We start from the raw sequence: 15,114 nt of genomic DNA, 5'->3' as shown, positions 1-15,114 counted from the left end.
TAATGTCCTTTTATGTCATTTTACAAAAAATCAGTTAACTTTTCAGTTAGTTTTACCAAACACTTTACAATTAATCAGCTAACCTTATCAGTTTCCAATTTTCAACTAGCTTTTCAGGTACCTTTTTAATTTCAGTCACCTTATCAGGTTTCAGGTACCTTTTCAGTCAGTTTTACCAAACATAGCCTAAATCTTCCTAACCATTACATAATAGGTCTTGTATCTGTTTTTAGTACACGTTACTAACCTAAATGTGGAAATTCAAATATAAACTCATTTTTATCATAATTAATTAGAGAATATCTTGTTAATTAACCAAATTTAGGTATTAATGTGTGTCAAAAATTAGGACACACATTAAAAAAATCCGATCTTGTATTTATATTAAGTAAAAAATAAGGAAAAACTTAAACTAGCAAAAATAGTGCCTAAACCGACTCACTATATCACGAACTACAGCAGTAGGCTCCTGTCGATCACCATCATGCTCAAGTCGAGTCTTCATAGGACTCGGTAGTTTTCTCCAGTGGCGTAGCCACCTTATGACCAATGGGGTCTTGAGACCCCACAAGTTTTTGTAGATTTACCGTATCGTATGCCAGCATGCATATGTACGATTGTAGATTTTTGACAACGTAAGACCCCTCTATTTTATGGGTGGTTATTAAATTTACGTTAAGACCCTACGCACTGATCAAATTTTCTGGCTACGCCACTGGTATTTTCACGTAAGTGAGAGGATTTGTGGCGAGAAGGTTAGTTAATCTCGCGAAGCACCATTTAATTGTAAAATTAAATTTAAAAAAAAAAGGTAAAGGAAGAAGAAAGAAAGAAAAAAGGCTAGCAAATTACAAAAACGCCCCTCATTTTCTTCCTAACAAAAACATGCCCTCTCCCTCTATTTTATGCATTACTTATTATAATAATAAAACTATACTAATGTCTTAAGCTTGTGGTCTCTTTGGTGCTTCCATGGCTAGCATGGGAGGCTGGGGAATTGGAGTACTAATAGCCACGGTTGTAGGCCTTCTTTCGACGTCAATTTGTTGCACCACGTCGTTTAGTTGGAAGTCCTCGACGATAATGGCCATTTGATTGTTGTTAATGTGGTTATTAGGCCCCTTAATTGCTTCAGGGATCATTTCTTCAGCTTCCTTCTCCTTGAACTCCTTGTATTTTCCCCATAGAACCGAGTATAACCCCATCACAATCAAAACCGCCCCAAGAACACTGATCACCCAAATAAAAAGTATATGTTAATGAACGGTAACATTAATTATACCACGCGTGTATATATCATATTTCACGCGTGACAAAATTTTGTGACAATATACATCTTACGTGTCGAAATATTAATTCTCTTCCTAGATTGATTTGTACTCGTATATGGAACATATGGCTTAGCGGAGGTCACTAAAGTAAAGATACTTTAAGAAAGTTTATAGGGACTATATGGAGGATGTTGTTGTATCCTAAAAATTGATATGTTATTCGTACCATTTAACCAATAATTATTGTGTGTGACGGTTTTATAGTTTGAAACAATCCTTTTTCATAAAACCTCTCATTTTCCTTTATTGAAAGTCTTATTAGTCCAACAAGAAGACAACATATATTGACCATATACATGCATGAAAATGATACTACCTAGAAAAGCGGAAGTTCGAGGTGGAAATTAATAGGTTACCCTAGAAAATAAATTACTAAGACGTACCAAAGGTAGTGACAATTTGCATTGTTGATTATAAACATTGTTACGTAATGGAGTAATTCCAATAATTGTTTTGTGTAAGGAGAACTATCGTGTTACATTTTGGCTTTAGTGAAAGGAAAATGTATTCAGACTTTTAATATTAATTGCCTTCGTAATAATATCGTTATTTTTATGATAAGTTAATGGTTATTCCGTAATTTTATTTTGGTTTGTTTTAATAATTTTCGTGATTTTTCACATGGAAAAAAGAAAGTAATTTACCCTCCAACGTAAATTTTCTCTGCAAGGATGAAAGAACCCATGAAAGCGACGATGATCATCATTAGAGGACTAAAAGCGGTCACAAAAACGGGTCCTCTTTTCTCCATTACAATTCCCTGAACATAGTATGCAATTCCGGATGATATTATGCCCTGATAATATAAATGGACAAAATAATAAAAGGAGTATTAGTATTATATATACACGGAAATCATGTAAAAAATATTTAGTATTATTAATAAAAAGATAGATAATTACGGCGTAAGCAGCTGCTAGAAGGTTCATATCCCAGCCAATCGTCCAAACTGATGGCTTATGTTCCATTACAAAGGTGACCACAATAGATTGTAAAGTGCCCAAAAAGCATACTAATGTAGTCAGTGAAAGGTGAGCGGTGTATTTTCTCATCGTTATGGCCTGTAAAAAAAAATTAGGATCTTAATTAAAAAATGACCTTAATTTTATTAGATGACGTACTTTACTAGTTAAACTGATTAACATGTACCTGAAGGATAAAAAATGCGGCCCATGCAAGAGTAGCGAGTATTAGAAGAATCGACCCCTTAGCCCAATCTTTATCAGCGGCGGCGAGGGCGGCCGAGGACGGGTGGTCGGCAGAGTGAGCATGACTAGACCAGACCATATTAATGACGTGACCTTTGTACAAGGTCATTAACATAGCACCTCCAACTGTGATTAAAGTTCCCACCACTTTGGCTATACACCTTAACTTTTTTATGTCCACTTTTTCCATCCTAATCACCAAAACAACATACCATAAATACGTTACTTCATTTTTTAATCATTTCTTATCATTTAAATCATGATCATTTTTTCTGTTATTTTTTTTCCTTTTTTGCTAATTAATTAGTAATTAATGAATAAATGATGGATTATAAAATTTACCTGCATATGAATGCCATGACGAACGTCATGGCAGGTAACATGTTGCTCATGGCGCATGAAAACGTGGGAGATGTGTATTTTAATCCCATGTAGTAGAAATTTTGATCAATCACCGGCCTAAATTAACACAAACCCGTGATTAATTAGATGAAAATTGCGTAAAAAATGTGACAACTACTGAAAAATGATGTTTACTGCTTCTTAAGTTTTTAATGTCACTCAATTAACCCGTAATCTAATAACTTTTTTTTTTTTTACCATATATGGTTAATTGAGTGATACAAAGTTAATTTGCAACTTGGTATTACTAGCTCAAATTAAAGATAATGTAAACTTTACCCAAGAAGACCTAGGACGAAAATTTGTATGAACATAACGAGTGTCATCCTTGGTCTCACATTCCTGAAAAAAATTTCAGAGCTAATTATCGAACAATAATGTTATTTTTATCATTATTTTGATATGTAAACGACCAATAAAACCTGAGGATGGTCTACAGGAATCATAACGACTCCTCTTACAAACCAATTCCAAAACTGGCGGCTAAAAATATACTCGTAACAAATAGCGACTAAAGGCCCTGAAAATAAAGCAGTGTTGTATACAGTACCTTTCGAAAATTAGAGCAAAGGGAGCCATAACGATAGTTGCAAAAGCATGGCGATACACGACGAGGACATAGTGGCTCATACCACCATTTAAAGAAACCTTGGTTACAATGTTCATGCCGGCATAGCCAAATTGCAAACATATCATGGCTATGTATGGCTTGCTTTTTTCTAAGAAACTATTACCATTGCTTCCTTTTCCTTCCATTATATTTGCTTGTGTTCTTGTTTTCGATATGATTTTTTCGAGTTTGAATTGAGAGATATTAAGAGGGTTTATTTCAAGTTTTTGTAAGGAAGAAAAAACTTGATGAAGCAAAAATGCTTATGTTTTCTTATGGTAGAAGGTGGTAAGTGCTTAGGTATTTATAGGCAAGCACTTTGCTTTACAAATTGTGGTGGGAATTAAACTTTATTACATATATCAGCTAGTCTTGCTTGTGACGGGCTAATCCCGTCATAAGCTTGTGACCTCTCACAAAAAGGAAGAGAGGACAAGGTGGGGCACCCCCCATGTGCTTCCCACTCACCTCTCAATGGGCATTTTGTGAGAGGAAACGGTATCCGTCACAAGCTTGTGACGGATATCGCCCGTCTTCAATGAGATTTTGTGTACATATATAAACTTTATTGTAAGAATTTAATTTTTCTTTTGGAAGATTGGAGAGTTTACATATACAAATGGTTGTTCTTAGTATTACCAAGTGTTACTTTTTGTGTAAATAATGTAGAGTTTATTTGAAGAGTTTTTAGTATGTATGACTATCACATTATTGTCTCGGTATTTAAGATTAGTTTAATGGTTAAAATGGAGGTATTATGATTTGTGACAATAGCTTACGGATTTGTATCTATTTTCTATCCCTTATATTGTATTGACCTTGCGCTTAATTTGACCAAAAGAACATTATTGTCACGGTTTGGCTTTTTTAAAAGCATAAATTTACGCCTCTCAAAAACCCAACCGAACAAATTTTATTTTCTCATGGTCAAGTTAGGATCCGTAAATCCTTGTACGTCACCCAAACACAAAATGATTTGTTAATTTAGGTTTAAACCCAAAAAGGCATAATCGGCAATTAAAGATAAGTTTAGTTTAAATATATATATCCATTTTTTTTTATTAAAATTCATATATTAAGTTAATTTATTAATTTTGATACTCTAAATCATAAACATAATCAAAAAGTCTTTTTTATACTTATATAACTCATACCTTAGTTTTAAAAATAATTATTAAAATAATTATTAAAATGTTACGGAGTAAAAGTAAACAAACGGTAGTTCAAAGAGAGTTAATAAATTAGACTCTAACTCGAGTATTATATTCTCATATTCACTTATTCCATACTAATTATATTAAATTCTACCCTAAAACTTGGGAGATATAGGCTTTTAATAAGTTATTAAGAGACCAGTTTTTTGTATCATTTTATTTGTATTTCGTAACCCTTTTGTTGTTGATCGTGACATAATAATTTCGTACATATTTACATAATAAATGTACCCATTTTATCTGCAATCATGATTTGTACATATTTTATTACATTTAGTACCATTTTTTTTTTAAATTATAAATAATCTCTCAATAAACTTAATGAGAGACCGTCTCTCAGGAGTCAGGAGACGTACCCTAAATCCTATTACCTCACGATAATGACGCCATAAAAATTTTCTTCCAAAATTTGTATTTTTGTGTAGTTTTAGAATTCATAGTTGTTATCATGTATAAAACCACCACTTTGTTACCATGCCATATATCATTTTTACTTTAATATACTAGCAAAAGTATTACATAAGCACATAGCAATAACGATGTGTTTGGACTATTCATTGAAATAGAACGACTTCAATAATGAGTTGCACATAATAAGAATTCCAAACTTTGTTTGTAATTATCCACCCTTATACTTGCTTTTGTGCCAAAGTTAAAATACTTTTCTAGTTTATACAAATAAGTGAGTGTTTGGCAACATTCATGAATCCTTGACAAGAAATAAGGAGTTTAAACTCGAATCTTAACCATTAATACATAATATAATTTTTTTTTAAAAAAATTGGGGTGTTCCATTGACAATGGACAATAGTGTATCATGTATAATCCCTTTACCGCATGTGCTCTTACAAAGAGGTATTCAGCTTGTTAAAGACTTTTCTCCATTTCCAATACATAACATAACTAATTTAGAGATGTTGGACTCCTACCCAACCCTTCTATGATCATCGTTCCTCCAATCCTTACTAAATTATTATATTACGCTTGTATGGAGTGTATATTCAATATTTTAAATTTGTACCGTTTTAGTGGTCTTTACATGTCTTGAATCCCGACTAAACTGAGATGATATACCCAAAAAAAAAAAAAAGTGAACATTTAACAAAATTCCAACCAAGATTTATATTCTTATGGGATCCAATTTTGTAGAAGAGGAGGTTATATATGTGGATGGGATTAGATTCAAAAATGAGCAATCAAATTCTACATCCTAAGAGAGTTAAGCTTGGTGATTTGCTGATGAAGTTGTGGGCCCGTTTCTTTTATGGTTGGTATGCGTGTTACTGGCCCATTGGGCTTCACATGGGCCCCGAAACTTTGTATATGCACAATAGCAAAGCCTATCATGTCATTCATGAGTACGTTTCTCATATTATTGAGATTATTATATGATTTTAAAGTTGTCCAATGACATTCCTTTGATTCACCTCACTCTATATACAGTGTCGGCTCAGAAACGAAGTTGAGTGTATACAATGGCGGAGTCAGAATTTTAAATCTGCGGGGACGAAAGAGTAATATTATAAAGGAGTCTCGAAAAAAATCGAAAATTTTAACTAAAAATAGAATGCAAGAGCTTATTTATGAGGTGGTCGGACTCAAATAGGAGTAGCAGCGGTGGTTGTCCTTCTCCGAATACTAAAACATTTGAAAGCTTTAATTAAATTTTTTATGTTTTATTTTAATTCACTCTATTGCTTTACTAATTTAGTTTCTTAAAAATATAGAATCAACGAATGAAGAATAAAGTTTATGCAAACATAAATAAATTTATCAAAGCATACGCATATTTACTCACCAAAACATGCATATTAAGAATCTCTCATTAATCTAGTCCATTTTTTAATTTTAGCAGGGAATTTGCTTACGCATGTTATGCATGCATGCATGCATGCAACGTTGACAATTTTTATTTGATTCCGGCAATTATAATATCCTTAAGTCACGGAGAAATTAGTGAGATATGCAATAGGAGTATTAACTTATAAATTATGAGCAGTTGACAAATCATAGAAACAATATTTTAAGTCATTGGGAATATTTTTGACGGAAAGATTAATTTCGCTAATAGTAATTGGTTAATGGCAAATCGGTTTATAAAACATGTCAAATTTAATACTTTGTATTGTATACAACTATAGATCATTATTAAAATTAAAATAGCTAGTAGGTTATTCTGCATGCGTAGATATTGTACATTTGTACTCTTAAGTATGTACTTGATCACTATAATAGTAGATACTATTCCAATTTTTCACGAGGGTATATGATTTTAACTCGAATTTGAAAATTTTGACTTTTATTTGACCGTACATTTTATGCAGTCTGCAACATATATGAATAATCATTATATGTTTTTAAAATTCAGAAAACTAGAAACTCTCAAATAATTAAAGATGATTTTGTGCGAGTTCAAGAGTTTTATATTATGCTATGAAAGAAATTTACTCTATACCTGAATCGAATCATAAAAATTACGAATTATCTAGATACAAAATGAAAGAACATAAACGATAAGAATATAAGCTGAAAATTAAAAAGACACATGATGTTGGAAAAAAGAGAAAAAAGATAGAGATTTGGTCACACATTTTAGTGTAAGTGCTATATATATCTACAATCTACTAGATTATATAGCTACAAAAAGATAATGCTAATTCTCTTGTATCATATGCAAATATGCAATTGATGGTTTGTGAATTGTGACGTGAAACTAATAAAACCGACAAGGAATCAATCCTAGAATTGAGATGACCGACTAAATATTCTTCTGCCAACCTTCACTTTTAACATTTCTTTACTAATGTTTAATTATCGATTAGATTTAGAATTAGAATTGAATGTTCTTTTTGATTTGTTGTAGGTCATGCACTAATAACTTTCGGAAAACTCATGTGGTATCAATGAGATTTGCATTTGTGTGAAATACTTTAAGTTACCACAATTTGTGCTTACGAGTTCAGAAAAGGACGATTTTTTTCAAATCGGTCATTTTTCCGAGAATTACGATTTGAAAAAGAAATCGTCGATTTTAAACCAAAGGTTTTGACACAAAGATGAAGGAGTGAGGAGGGAACCAATTGGGGGTGTTATTGATGAGTGATAGTGGACAATAGGTTATGTGGATGATTAAATGATCTTTTAAAAATATTCTCAATATAAAAATTCAAACAATTGACTCAGGCACGCATGACGCACACATAAATAGAATAGATAAATAAATGACTTGTTCCGGGTGTAATTCCAGAGCAGATATTCGTTACCACTCGTAGCTTGTAGAATGACGTCCTTGCTTGAATTCTCCTTGCGGTCTCCTGAAACGATGAACAAACTGAGGGCTCGGCTTTGGCCGAGCGTACTCACTCCGACGCTCAAGTCAGTTAACTTAGAGAGATAAGTCGTTGTTACTTGGCTAAACGTGTATTGTAGAGAGATAAGGAAGATATTACCAGATGAATAGTGATTATTAGGTTAAATTGTGGATCATTTCCTCAATCAAGGTTGATGAGTATTTATAGACTTTCACCTTTTGTCACGTAGTGGCCAAGTGGCCAAGTGGCTAGCAGGTGGAAAGACCGTTCTACCCTCGGCCGATGGACCCATGGCAGGCCGGCCGAGGGTCTTGGATATGAGTACGCGGATATGTGCCCCAGCTGGCTAGTTGCCAGGCCGAGACCCAGGTGACCGGCCGATGGGTTGCATCAGCTAGACTGTCTAAGTCGTTGACTTTGCTGTGGATATCTTTGACCTTGCTCAATATGTTGACTTGGTCAGCGGTGCAGAATATGCCTCATCAATTTGCCCCCAGCGTAGTCTATGCCGTGGTATGGGCTCCGATGTATGTTGAGCGTATATTCTGCATAAGTAATTTCTGAAAATTTTTCTGGATCGGCTTCTTCTACTGTATCGGCATCTTCTATCTCGGCTTGGTTCTTGTTAGGCCGTACCATATCCCCCCTCCACATGGATGTGTAAAGGGCATCCGATGTGGAAAAGAAAGTGATATTTGGCCGAGACCGGGGTTGAGAGTGGGTGCATTTGATTGCCCCAGTAGGTGCTTCCTAGCTTGGTTGATCATGTGGCCGGCGGAGAGCAAATACCTAGGAATTTGTTGAGGAAGATGAATAGGCGAAGAGATGTGAATGGGCGTGTTGAAGACGCTTGGTCACTGTTGCATTGATTGACGTTCAACTGTTGCAACGATTGACATTCCGTGGTTGCATGTCTGACACGTGTCGTTTCGCCGATTGGTTTGGCGCTTCATGGGCCGTGCCTCGATTGGTCCTTCTTCATGGGCTTTTCCTATAAATAGGGCGATTATTAGTGATTTTGGCCACCAATTTCATTTTCTCAAATTTTTCTCCAAAATCTTCATCTCTCTAAACTTTCAAGGGCTTTCTTTTCTTCTAATCTTCAGAGTCTTTGATCCGGCGAGTGCTTTTCTTTAAGGTAAACAAACAAATTTTCTTTTATTTTGTTAGTAATTGTTGTAAACATGTCTTCTGCTGACGCCGGGACTAGTAAACCTGCGTCGGGGGGCTTTAGGTCTCCTTCTCCTGAAGTTGATCCTCAAATTCTGGAGGAATGGGAGGATGATGATGATGTAGGTGATTTCGGTGATGATTTCGGTGATGATGCGGAGAGGTCTCGTCCTAATGAGGAGAGGCAGTACGTTATGGATCACGGCGACGCCTGTAAGGTCCGTCTTGATCGTGCTTGGACCCATAAGCTCGCCAGTTGTTTCGGCGAGACACTTTTCGAGGGCCATTTTTTCTTTGGTAGGGGATACAAAATTGTTATCCCTGAGGAGGGTCAGGCCGTCTGTTGCCCTCCACCGGGCTACACCGGCGTGTACATGCGGCATTTGGAGTACGGGCTCCGGTTTCCGCTGAATGGGTACGTTATGGCCATCATTAGAGCCATGAACGTTGCCGTTGCCCAACTGCACCCGTTGGCCATGAGGACCATAATCGGCTTTGTCTGGCTCTGTCTCTTCAAGGGAGAGGCCCCAACGGTGAATTTATTCCGCCGGCTTCATCATCTCAAACCATCAATCTCTGGCCGCGTCGGATGGTACAGTGTGCAAATGGAGCAGGGTTATGTCTCTGTTGACAAACTTTCTTCTTGCAAGGACTGGCAAGGTCGGTGGGTGTACGTTAGGGTGCCGGATGACTATCCATTGCCCGCTCCTTCCGACCGAGTTAATTTGCGGTGTGAGACTAAGGCGGAGCATGACAGATGGGTCACCCGGAAGAAGCTTAAAATGGATGCCGGCAAGGTCCCTCTTAAGGAGGATGAGAAGGCGGCGATGAGGCTTTTGAGGTGGACAAGAGTGGGGTGCCGAAAAGATGGATCCCCCCAACGCAGATCATTCTTCAGGATGAGCCGCTTTGCCATGTCGGCCTCATACCGGCCCTAGCACAGGGTGAGTGGGGTCGGTGTGAGGCCCATCACCGTCTTCAATGTTCCTGTTTCTCGAATTTCGATTTATTTCTTTTACTTAACTCTTGCTTTGTTTCTTTCGCAGACCACTTTGGACCGGACATCGAGGATATCCTCAGGAGAATGGGGCTGCACAAAGATAAAGCGTTGCTAACTTGCATCCCAAGGCTCTAGCCCATGACCGGGGACGTCGCCGAATGATCTCATGGAACAACAGCTGAAGGGCTTGAACATGGAGGAGGCCCAGGCGAAGGTTGTTAGCAGCATGGCGCGCCGGACGCGGAAAACAAAGTCTTTGGCGGCGACAGCGTCGACACCGGTTCCACCTCCCATCCTCCCCCCTAAGAAGGAGACGGTGGAGATCGTTGATATTGCGATGGGGGGACTCGATGCGGAAGAATCTCCCCTTGTCCGTAAGAGGAAGGAGATGCCTCTACCGCGGCAGGAAATGCGTCCTCCGGCCAAGAAGGCCAAGCATGGTACGGATCTATCCTATGGCTCAGATTTAGCCGGTTCGTTAGGTGCTTCTGATGACAGGCTCTCTGGTATGTCAATACGTGTTGGCACTGATGCTTTCATTAAATTTTTGCAGACCAGCCGCTGTCGGCCATCGCTCTTATTGGGCAGCAAGTGGAGGAGAACCCCGTGCAGGCTGGTGATCAAAACGTCACCATTGTCTCTTCATCCCAGAAGGCTTCCCTTTCCCAGCTGCAGGCTGGTGATCAAAACGTCACCACCGTCTCTTCATCCCAGAAGGCTTCCGTCTCCCAGCTTATAGAGGAAGGCACGAAGCTGATCAAGGAGCTGGCGAGGTGGAACGAGCTGACCGGTGCTCGTATCATAGAGCAGGAGAAAGCCGTGGCTCAATCTGTTTTTGAGCGTAATGCCATCAAGCAGGTGGCCGTGTCGGCGAAGCTGGATTTCCTCAATGAGCAGAAGCTTAGGAAAGACGCCGAGAAGGCGCTCTTGGCTGAGAGAAAACTCAGGGAGGATGCTGAAAAGGAGGTCCTTGCTGAGAGAGCCAAGGCCGAAGCTGCGGCGGTCGAAGCTGCGAAGGTGCTGGAGAAGTGTAACCTTGTTCAGAGGCACGCCGACCTCTATCTCCAGCAGAGGAACGAATCCAGGGACCTGTTTAAGGCCCAGGGGGAGGTGGTTCGGAGCAAAGAGGCCATCGTCAGGCAAAAGGAAGAGGACGTTGAGACGCTCCAAACCGTCATGCTCCCTAATATGTGCGCCGAATTCCGGGATCTGGCCGAAGAAGCTGCCAGGGAGGTGATTGGGGAGCTCTTCCCTCTTGATGGTTCCTTTCCGTGGGGCAAATTTGACGAGCTGCTTGACGACAAGCTCGAAGCTAAGGAGAAGGCCGTGGCGGAGAAGGCCAAGGAGGCGGTGAAGGTGAGGATAGAGAAGGAGGCGGCCGCGGAGAAAGCAGCTCTTGCTGAGAAGGCTAAGGCGGCCAAGGAGGAAGCCGAGAAAATGAGGGCGGCTGATGCTGCCGAGGCTAAGGCTGAGGCTGCTAGGAAAACTGCTGGGCTGCCCATGGAAGAAGATGCGGCTACCGCTGCTGATGGCAAGCAGCAACAGGCATAGGGAGACGGGCGGTTGTCACCAGGCTCACCCGGCGTCTCGGACAGCTTCAGCTGTTCGGGAGCCAATTATTAAGCGCCCTTCCTTCCTGCCATCTTTTGGCGCTCCAAATGACATATTTGTAATTTTTTGCTTTTCCTTGTATTTTGTACAACTTTGGTAGGTTGTGTTTTGGCTTATCCCTATGGGGACGGCCGTCGTCTGTATTCTCTTCACCTGTAACCTGTTATCATTTTTAATAAGAGTTTGTTTCTTTTGCCTTCGGCCTGGCCGAGGTCTTTATCTCATTTCTTACTCTTGCGCTAATAGTTGAGCGTCTCAACTGTTTTTAGCGTTTTCACTCTGCCTCTGGCTTGGCCGAGGTCTTTTCTCGTCTTCGTCTGAGTTGTCTTCTTACGTTATTGATTGAGCGTCTCTTTTTGTTTCCGCCTCGGCTTGGCCGAGGCAGTTTAGAGTGCGTATCTCAACTGTGTTTAAAGTTTCTAAGGCATTTTGATTGCTTTTGCTAGAATAAACTGCGCTACCCGTGACTGTCGCGGTGTCTGCTTCCTGAGGGTGATTGCCGCTCTTGTCGGTATGACAGTGTGAGCCGGCGTCTGCCTCTTCATAATGACTGCCGCTCTTGTCGGTATGACAGTGTGAGCCGGCGTCGGTTTCTTGATAGAGACTGCCGCTCTTGTCGGTATGACAGTGTGAGCCGGCGTCGGTTTCTTGATAGAGACTGCCGCTCTTGTCGGTATGACAGTGTGAGCCGGCGTCGGCTTCTTGCTAGTGACTAGCCTGAAAATGAACATTTTGATGAAAGACTTGGTCGATTTTACATTAGATATAAACATGCGTCGGGGTGCCCACAGCTGTTTTGGACACCTCCGCCGTTATACAAGGTCTACCAGTTTCCTAATGCCTCATTAGAGGCGCTCCTTCCCTGTCAGCCGTCAGTCGCGTCCATGAGGTCGCCCTCCTGTTGCAAGGATGAGCTTTTCCCCCTCTCTGACTGCTTTGCCACTTTGAGGGATTGCATGTTGCATCCTCTGGCAGATATCTGGACGTTGACCACCTCGTCCTTCTCGTCCTTGGAGACGAGCTTATGCGCTTCCCCCCGGTCTGAGACATACATGAGTGTCAGGGCCCGGATGGACATCACTGCGTCGGCCTCGCTCAGAGTAACCCGGCCTATGAGAACGTTGTAGGCGGACGAGCCGTCAATGACCACGAACTCAGCTAGGACATTCTTAGCCGCATTCCCCTCGCCGAGCATTACCGGCAGTCTGATTGAACCCAGGGGTACCAGGCCAGCCCCAGAAAAGCTGTACAGTGGGTTGGCGCAGGGGCTCAAGTCCTTGATTCTCAGGCCGAGGCTGTGGAAGCACTCCCTGAACATGATGTTCGTGTAGGCGCCTGTGTCAATCAGACACCTCTTCACCAGGTGGTTGGATATGTCCAAGTTGACTACAAGTGGGTCGCTGTGAGGGGCGATGACTCCCTCGTAGTCCTTCCTTCCAATAGTCATATCGGGAATGTTGGAAGCGGGGATCGCTGTGTTGGGCACAAAGTTGATGGCCTGATACAGCTCGTTCAGGTGCCGTTTGTGCCCATGAGCTGACCCACCGTTCTCGTTACCTCCGATGACTACATGGATCACTCCTATCCATTGAAAAACGGATTTCTTATCTGAACCGCTGGCGTCAGTATTTTGGCCTTTGGCAACATACTTGCCGAGGCTCCCCTTCCGGATCAGCTCTTCAATGGCATTCTTCAGATGCCGGCAGTTGTCAGTGAGGTGACCGGTGTGGCCGTGGTACTCACAGTACTGGCTCGTGTCACCGTCCCCCTTTGGCTTGGGGGGCCTTTCCCATGTCTGGCCCTCCTTTTTGCTCAGGGCGAAGACCTCGGCGGCCGTTACGACCAGAGGGGTTTTATCATGGTAATGCCTTTGGTAAAACGTTCCCGAACTCCCCCCGACGCCCGTCGAGTCCTGTTTTCTGGCAGATCTGTCAGACCGTGACCTATTATTGTCACGGCGTCTCTCATCGGACCGTGACCCGTTATTGTCACGGTGTCTTTTATCCGGGTTGTCATCCCGGCGGTTCTTCTTTTCTGAGCGCTCGGCCTCGCTGGGGCCTACCCAGGTTTTGTGATAGTCTTCCACCTTGATGGCCTGGTCGGCCATTTTCCTAGCGGCATCTAGGCCCAGACCCCCGTACTTGATGAGCTCGTCTTTTAAGTCTCCCCTTGGGAGGCCTTTCATCGATCTGAAAGCCGCCGATTCGGGGTTAATCTCCCGAATCTGCTGAACCTTGCCGTCGAACCTCTTCACATAGCTTCGTAGAGACTCGCCTTCCTCCTGTTTGATAGTTAGGAGGTCCGACGTCTCCACGGCCCTCCTCTTGTTGCAAGAGTACTGGGCTACGAAGGCGTCCTTTAGGTCGGCGAAACAGTATACCGAGCCGTCGGGAAGCCCCTTGTACCAATTTTGAGCCATCCCGTGCAGAGTTGTTGGGAAGACTCGGCACCAGACCTCATCGGGCTGCTCCCATACCGACATGTAAGACTCGAAAGCCTCGGCGTGGTCGGTTGGATCACTATCTCCTTTGTATGTGAACGCCGACAACTTCAGCTTAGTTGGCACGGCGGTGTCAAGGACATAAGCACTGAGGGGCTGTCTGACCACGTGTCGAATGACACGCGGCGATCGGCTCCTCGCGTTTCTGGTCCGGCTCCTCTCCTCGTAGCGGGAAGGACTCCTTCTCCGACTCGGGCTTCTTCTCCGACTCTGCTGAGTCGGACTTCTCTGGCTTCTCTGAGGCAGGTCTCGTCGGTGCTGCGGCGACGCTGTCCTCCCGTGAGTACGGGGAGGGCTCAGGTCCACCACTAGCACTCTGTGCTCCTCCGGCGTCTTGGCAGGGTCGGCTTCTCCTAGTGCTCCGTTCAAATTTCTCGGAGTCACGTTCCGGGCCCTGGTCTCCTGGACGGTTTCCGCCGCTCTTGTCGGCGTGACAGTGTGGTGGCGTACTCCCAGTGGGTCCAGGAGCATCTTCAGTTTTGCTACGTCAACCACCTGTCCCATGATGGTGACCTGGTTGGCGGGCAGCGGCGTGTTTGGTATTATCGGCATCCCGAATTCCGGCTGGATTACTCCGCCGGTGGAGGGCTGCACGACTCCAGAATTGTGGAAGGTATCATCTTGGTAGAGTGCGGTTTCGTCGGTCACGACTACCTCTTGTTGTTTCGACATCTTCTTAGCTTTTGGGGTGGGTTTTTTGTGTTGTTTTTTTTTGTTTTTGGGAATGAATGTGACTAGCTTCTAGTGTCTCTCCCCA

At 41.9% G+C, this 15,114-nt stretch overlaps 1 protein-coding gene across 1 annotated transcript; it reads right to left on the bottom strand.

Moving 5' to 3' along the window:
- Positions 1 to 779: 779 nt before the first annotated feature.
- LOC141642028 (WAT1-related protein At5g07050-like) lies at positions 780 to 3,828 on the bottom strand. Its single transcript, XM_074450690.1, has 7 exons — positions 3,492 to 3,828; positions 3,221 to 3,283; positions 2,882 to 2,998; positions 2,481 to 2,730; positions 2,234 to 2,392; positions 1,976 to 2,127; positions 780 to 1,230 (listed from the first exon to the last, which is right to left on the bottom strand). Exons 1-7 carry the CDS (start codon positions 3,695 to 3,697, stop codon positions 945 to 947), a joined length of 1,233 nt encoding a protein of 410 aa, XP_074306791.1. The 5' UTR covers positions 3,698 to 3,828; the 3' UTR covers positions 780 to 944.
- Positions 3,829 to 15,114: the final 11,286 nt, after the last annotated feature.

This window comes from Silene latifolia, chromosome 2 (genome assembly GCF_048544455.1).
Source record: "Silene latifolia isolate original U9 population chromosome 2, ASM4854445v1, whole genome shotgun sequence".
Taxonomy (NCBI): Eukaryota; Viridiplantae; Streptophyta; class Magnoliopsida; order Caryophyllales; family Caryophyllaceae; genus Silene; species Silene latifolia.
This window is presented reverse-complemented; position numbering and strand designations above follow the sequence as displayed.

Excerpts from the sequence above, each read along its gene's own strand:
- LOC141642028 (XM_074450690.1), bottom strand. The coding sequence starts at position 3,697 with ATGGAAGGAAAAGGAAGCAATGGTAATAGTTTCTTAGAAAAAAGCAAG. Across the intron at positions 3,284-3,491 it reads TTTGCTCTAATTTTCGAAAG|GAATGTGAGACCAAGGATGA; the intron begins GTACTGTATACA and ends AATTTTTTTCAG. Across the intron at positions 2,731-2,881 it reads GTCATGGCATTCATATGCAG|GATGGAAAAAGTGGACATAA; the intron begins GTAAATTTTATA and ends TTTGGTGATTAG.